Source organism: Lactuca saligna, chromosome 2 (genome assembly GCF_052625555.1).
Source record: "Lactuca saligna cultivar CGN05327 chromosome 2, ASM5262555v1, whole genome shotgun sequence".
In the NCBI taxonomy this organism is placed as follows: domain Eukaryota; kingdom Viridiplantae; phylum Streptophyta; class Magnoliopsida; order Asterales; family Asteraceae; genus Lactuca; species Lactuca saligna.
Window position 1 is genome coordinate 146,247,171 of NC_136418.1, and position 5,455 is coordinate 146,252,625.

Genomic DNA, 5,455 nt, shown 5'->3' on the forward strand with positions numbered 1-5,455 from the left:
TAAATTCGTTACTACTTTCTGTAATCGATAGAAACTTATTTTAGGGTTTGAATCAGATTCAACAAACTGATGCTGCGTCGCTGTCTCCGATTTCACTTGAGCTTCCCGTTTCTGCCTTAAACACTGTTTTTTTTATTTTTTATTTTTTTTATTACCACTGGTAAACCCACTGAACTGTTTGTACATGTTTGAGCTATGGTATTTCAAATGCTAGTTTCATTACGAATGCATATTGAATGAAATCGATGAAAATCTGTACGAAATGCTAAATTTTTAATGCAGAATTGGAGAGTGAAAGTTTTGCATCATTGAGTGCGTGTGTTGTTCTGATCATTAATCCATAATTAGTTTAGAATTGGCGATTCCCTCTTCGATCATAGATTATTGTGATAAGGGTTTGTAAACTTAAAAGTTTTTTGTTTGGAATTTGTTGTAGGAAAGATTTCAGAGGTGCATAAATGGGCGTACCTAAGCAGAAGTGGACATCAGAAGAGGAAGCTGCTCTTAAAGCTGGAATAGCCAAGTATGGACCAGGGAAATGGAGCACAATTCTCAAAGATCCAGAGTTTTCTTCTGTGTTGCATTTGCGTTCCAATGTGGACCTTAAGGTTGAAACAACTTCTACAAACTGGATTATAAGATCAAATCGAGTATGCTACATTACTACAAAACACATAACGTTATATTTATAGTTGTGTTTGTTTTCCTGAAACAGGATAAATGGAGAAATATGAACTGCATGGGTAGTAGCTATGGATCTCGCCAAAGGGGTAGTAGACCTGCAAAATCTCAGCCAATTCATAAGTCTGAAGATATTTCTACTTCTTCTAAAGAAGAAGATGGTATGCAAATTTGTATTGTAGATCCTCTTCCAACATTAGCTCTACCATTGCAAATTCATGATTCCAAGAAGCCAATGCAAAGGTCACATCACTTAATCAAATTGTATAACCAATTGTTACTTAAGGGGACTGATAAATACATGTACATTATTTTAATTTGTAGATTGGAATTGGATAGCCTTATATTGGATACAATAGCTAATCTGAAGGAGACTTGTGGCTCTAGTCGTGCTTCAATTGCTGAATATATTGAGGTATAAATTCATTCCAATTGCATGAATTTCAAGCATCAGAATTTGAAGACATGATTAATGGGTTTTGTTCATTTTTGCTATTTGTTTACTATTCTTCATAGTTTCAGCATTTTGAGAACTTATTTCAGGAGAATCAGTCAACACCTCCCAACTTTGGAAAACAGTTGAAAGAAGAGTTAAATGCTTTAATCGATTGTGGGAAATTGATTAAGGTAATTGGCTGTTGTTATATGGTATCCATTTTCATTGAAGAACGTATACGATAATCTTAATTTATATTTTGTCTTCATTGGAATTGGATCATATAGGTAAAGCATAGGTACAGAATTGCACCAAGTTCATATGTAAAAAAGAGCTCAAAAAATGAAGAGAATTGCAGAGTGGGAGAGACAAGTGGCAACAAGATAATTACAAAAGCAGAAATAGATGCAGAGTTGGAGAAGATGAAGATGATGACACCTCAGGAGGCTGCTGCTGTTGCTGTGGAAGCAGTTGCAGAAGCAGAAGCTGCTATTTTGGAAGCTGAAAGGGCAGAAAGGGAAGCAGAAGTTGCAGAAGCTGATGCAGAGTTAGCTAAAGGGTTTGCTGCTGCTGCAATGTGTGCGTTAAAGAAAACTGCATTTTGGGCATGGTAGTAGAAATGTTGATTTTATGCTTTTATTATAAAAGTTGACTTACAAAATATTTGTTCATCTGCAGAATATAATGAGATTGAAACAGGATTTTGGAGGTGATCGTTGTGTTGAGATATGTGGATTGTTGTAAAGGCTTGTGGATTTTGTTCTCTTTTGAGGTATAAAATGAATGAGAGTATTTAATTAGGTAAACAAAAATTGTTTTGGGTAAACTGCTCACAAATATGAGATTGGAGAACACAAATACCATATTTTATAGGATTAAAACGTGCTTTTTTGAAAACAAACCCACTTATGTAAATACTTGATTAGCACAATGCGAAGAAAAGAAGTGTAAAGAATGCCTCAAACTGTCATATGGTTGTTAATTAAATAAAAAAGATGAGATAATGACTTAAAAGGATAATAATAACTATCTTATTAATAATATTTTTTTATGTTTAGTTTGATGTTTTAAATCATACATTGATTTTTTTTGTTGATTCTTTTGTTAAATTTTTGTTGAAATATGTCAAATGTTGTATTATTTGAAGTAACAAAAATGGAAAAATAAAAATTTGATAGACCATACACATCCAATCATTTTATTTATTTTTCTCGAAAATAAAAAATAAAAACTTAAGGGGTGTTTGACTTAGTTTTTGAATACCCAAAAGTTCTTTTAGAAAAAGATCATTGGCAAAAAATGTTTGACAAAGAACTTTTAAAAGCCACTTTTGGATTTTACAAAGAAGGAAAAGCAACTTTTTGAAAAAGTCAGAAAATCTTTTGGTATTTAAAAAGCTAAGCCAAACACCCCCTTAATCAGTTTCAATCAAACACAAACACCTAAACACCATAAATAAAACTCAATCTTCTTAAAAATTCTCCAAAAAAACTAAATACACTTTTCCACAAGCATCTTCAAGGAATATTGCAATTACTTCTAGAAAGCTCAATTAGTTAGCATTATTCTTATTTTTACCAAAACATAGAATATTCTCATGATGGTTAGAAATTAACAAAAAAAATAAATGGTTAAAAAACCTATATTTGACAACATAGTTACCATAAGAATCAAAACACTAGCCATTTTGAAGCAATATGCTTTTTCTGTCTCATATCACCATTTCTCTAAAAATATTCTCAAGTTTGTTTTAATTAGTTGAGTTCAAGTTGATTTATAAAAGCTAAATGTGGTTTGCAAGTTTATAGAAACAATTCATGACAATAAAAGAAAAACAAGATTCAAGGAAACAAACCATACCTCAAGTCTCAAAGAGTTAAAAATTACTAAAACCGTAGAGTTTACTCTTCCTCTAGAACATAGAAGTTATACACATCAATCAAGAACAAAATAGAGTGTAATAATAAATCAACTATGCAAACCAAATCACCACCAAAAATCCCATCCTTTTTCATAAAAATATTCCATTCCCCTTTCTTTATCATCATCTTCTTCAACTTTTAGATTTTGAATGCTTTATAAGCCAATCAATCACCGAATCTATATTCGTCGAGTTCTTGCAAGAAATCATAAAGCAACACACTTCTCTTTCACCAATCGATCTCAACCCCCTACACAAACAACAAAATTTTCTTAATGTTTTTTATCCTTTTAGGACAGACAATCCAGTTTCAGTATCAGTATCAATATCAATATCAGTATCAGTTTGGGTCAGTTAAAAAAAACTTGTCTCACATTTGATCGGTCAACGCCTCCTTGGAGAGCGCACCAGTCTTATCAATCTTGTTTCCAAGAACAAGTAAAGGAATACCAGTCAACGCTGGTTTGTTAATCAAATCATGGAGTTCACTTTTTGAAATGCTCAGATTTTCATGATCCGCTGCATCAACAACGTAACTGTATAAACCACACAAAAAAAAGTCAACATTTTGACACAAAAAAGTCAACTCTTTCAAGGATTTCATAATAGCAAGTAGTCAAATACACAATGGCGGAAACTGCACGACAATATCTCTCCCACATGCTACGAAATCGTGGTTGACCTCCAAGATCCCATAGTTTTATGGTCACGTTTCCTTTTGTTACTTTTCGCATATTAAATCCCACCTGAAATTTGACATTTTTTAAATTCGATTCATGATGTTGTTGAAGGAATTAGGTTACTATGTGTTATTGTTAGTGAGATTAATTAATTTTGGAAGAAAAGAAAACACACCGTAGGGATCATGTCTTCGCTGTATCCACCAGTCTATGAGCATTCATAAAATCAAGAAAAGATTAACAAAGAATTGGAATTGAGATACGATTGTAACGAATATGGAAGTTGCTTAGTGTTTACTTACAGCAACAACGTTTACGAGTGAAGTTTTTCCAGCGTTCTGGAGCCCTATCAAAGAGAGCTCCATTTCCTGCTTGAAGAAGAGGCTGTGAAATATGATATCAAGATTAGCGAATGCAGGGTTAATTCATAAACACATCGACGAAATTTTCAATTCAAGGATGAAGTTCATAATACGAAACCCTAACAGGAAAAAGATGAAGGCAAACAAACAAACAATCGATTATTAATTCGAATTGGAACACAAATTATGCGAATTTAGGGCGTGAATCGGAAAGTGGAATGATTACCTTCGAAGCCAATTGAGAAGAGCTTCCCATAAACCCATTCCGGTTGAGTGAAGAAGAAGATAATTCAAAGGAAAAACGAAAAGAGGACGCGATTTATTGAAGCAGATCGATCACTCTCTTTTACTCTCTGACCTTCGAAATTATTTGGTTTCTTTTGGGGATAACTTACCTTCTGTTTTCTTCCTTCTCTCTCTTCTACATTAAATTTCTAACAACAGAGAAGCGTAATCAATGAATTAAATTATTGATTGCCATAAAAACACAATAATTGATTGGAATTGGGATTGGGATTGGGATTTCTTGAATTTAGAAGGTCACCTGAGATTAAGCAGCTCAGCTTCGTGGTGTAAATCTTGAATGGACGTTCAAACTTTACTAGGAGTGGAGTTGAGTCGGCGATGATTGACGATGGTGGGTGGTGGTTGATTTATCGACGTTTTGGTTTCGTGGATGCACGTTTGCCTGTGGAACTCTTTGACACCCAATCTCTTTGTTTTATTTCTCTTTTTCCAAACAAAATAGATGAACATATGTTTTAACGTGTAAGGTGATTATATTATATAAAATAACAAAAATAAGATTTATATTTCGTAACAAGATAAGTTTAAAAGGATAATGCTTAGATTTGTTTCTGTTACGATTTCTAGAATAACAGTTAACCGATGAAAAGGGTAATAACATAAATTGAAAACTAATAACATAACATGTTATTTGTTTTTTAATAATTTATATTTTAATTGTGTTTAATTAATCACTAACTATTTTATTTTTGGGTTTTAACATTCTTATTTTAGATTTAAATTTTTATTGTTTCTTAATTATTAAAATTTTAATTGTATTCAATTGACCACTAGCTATTTTATTTTTAAATTTTAACATTCTTATTTTAGATTTAAATTTTTGTTATTTTAGTACAATTTAATTTAAATAAATAAATAAAATAAAAACTAATTTATTTGTTATTAAAAAGTTAATTTGAGAATAGAAATAAACAAAAATTGTTTAAACAAAAAGTTTGAAGTTGTTATAAGATTTAATTGATAGTTAAATCATGATTTTAGTGATTATGGAGTAAAAGTGACAACTAGGTTAAAATTATCGTGTTTCACATTGACTTGTTCTAACGAATAATTTGTAAACAAATACAGT

General features: G+C 31.7%; 2 protein-coding genes across 4 annotated transcripts; one reads left to right on the top strand and one right to left on the bottom strand.

Moving 5' to 3' along the window:
• LOC145031977 (single myb histone 2-like) lies at positions 1 to 1,998 on the top strand. Of its 3 annotated transcripts, none has more exons than XM_078980636.1 (7): positions 1 to 160; positions 437 to 608; positions 716 to 924; positions 1,006 to 1,096; positions 1,198 to 1,308; positions 1,405 to 1,727; positions 1,796 to 1,998. In XM_078980636.1, coding segments are annotated over exons 2-7 (885 nt in total). In that variant the 5' UTR covers positions 1 to 160; positions 437 to 458; the 3' UTR covers positions 1,797 to 1,998. The 3 variants fall into 3 exon arrangements, with proteins under 3 accessions (XP_078836762.1, XP_078836763.1, XP_078836765.1); XM_078980637.1 differs by having other exon boundaries at positions 442 to 608; XM_078980639.1 differs by having other exon boundaries at positions 2 to 160; positions 1,225 to 1,308.
• Positions 1,999 to 2,957: 959 nt separating this feature from the next.
• Positions 2,958 to 4,834, bottom strand: LOC145031978 (ADP-ribosylation factor-like protein 8b). The gene is made up of 7 exons (XM_078980640.1): positions 4,625 to 4,834; positions 4,307 to 4,514; positions 4,021 to 4,102; positions 3,894 to 3,926; positions 3,663 to 3,784; positions 3,413 to 3,574; positions 2,958 to 3,288 (listed from the first exon to the last, which is right to left on the bottom strand). The coding sequence occupies exons 2-7, from the start codon at positions 4,342 to 4,344 to the stop codon at positions 3,171 to 3,173; spliced, it is 555 nt and encodes a 184-aa protein (XP_078836766.1). The 5' UTR covers positions 4,345 to 4,514; positions 4,625 to 4,834; the 3' UTR covers positions 2,958 to 3,170.
• Positions 4,835 to 5,455: the final 621 nt, after the last annotated feature.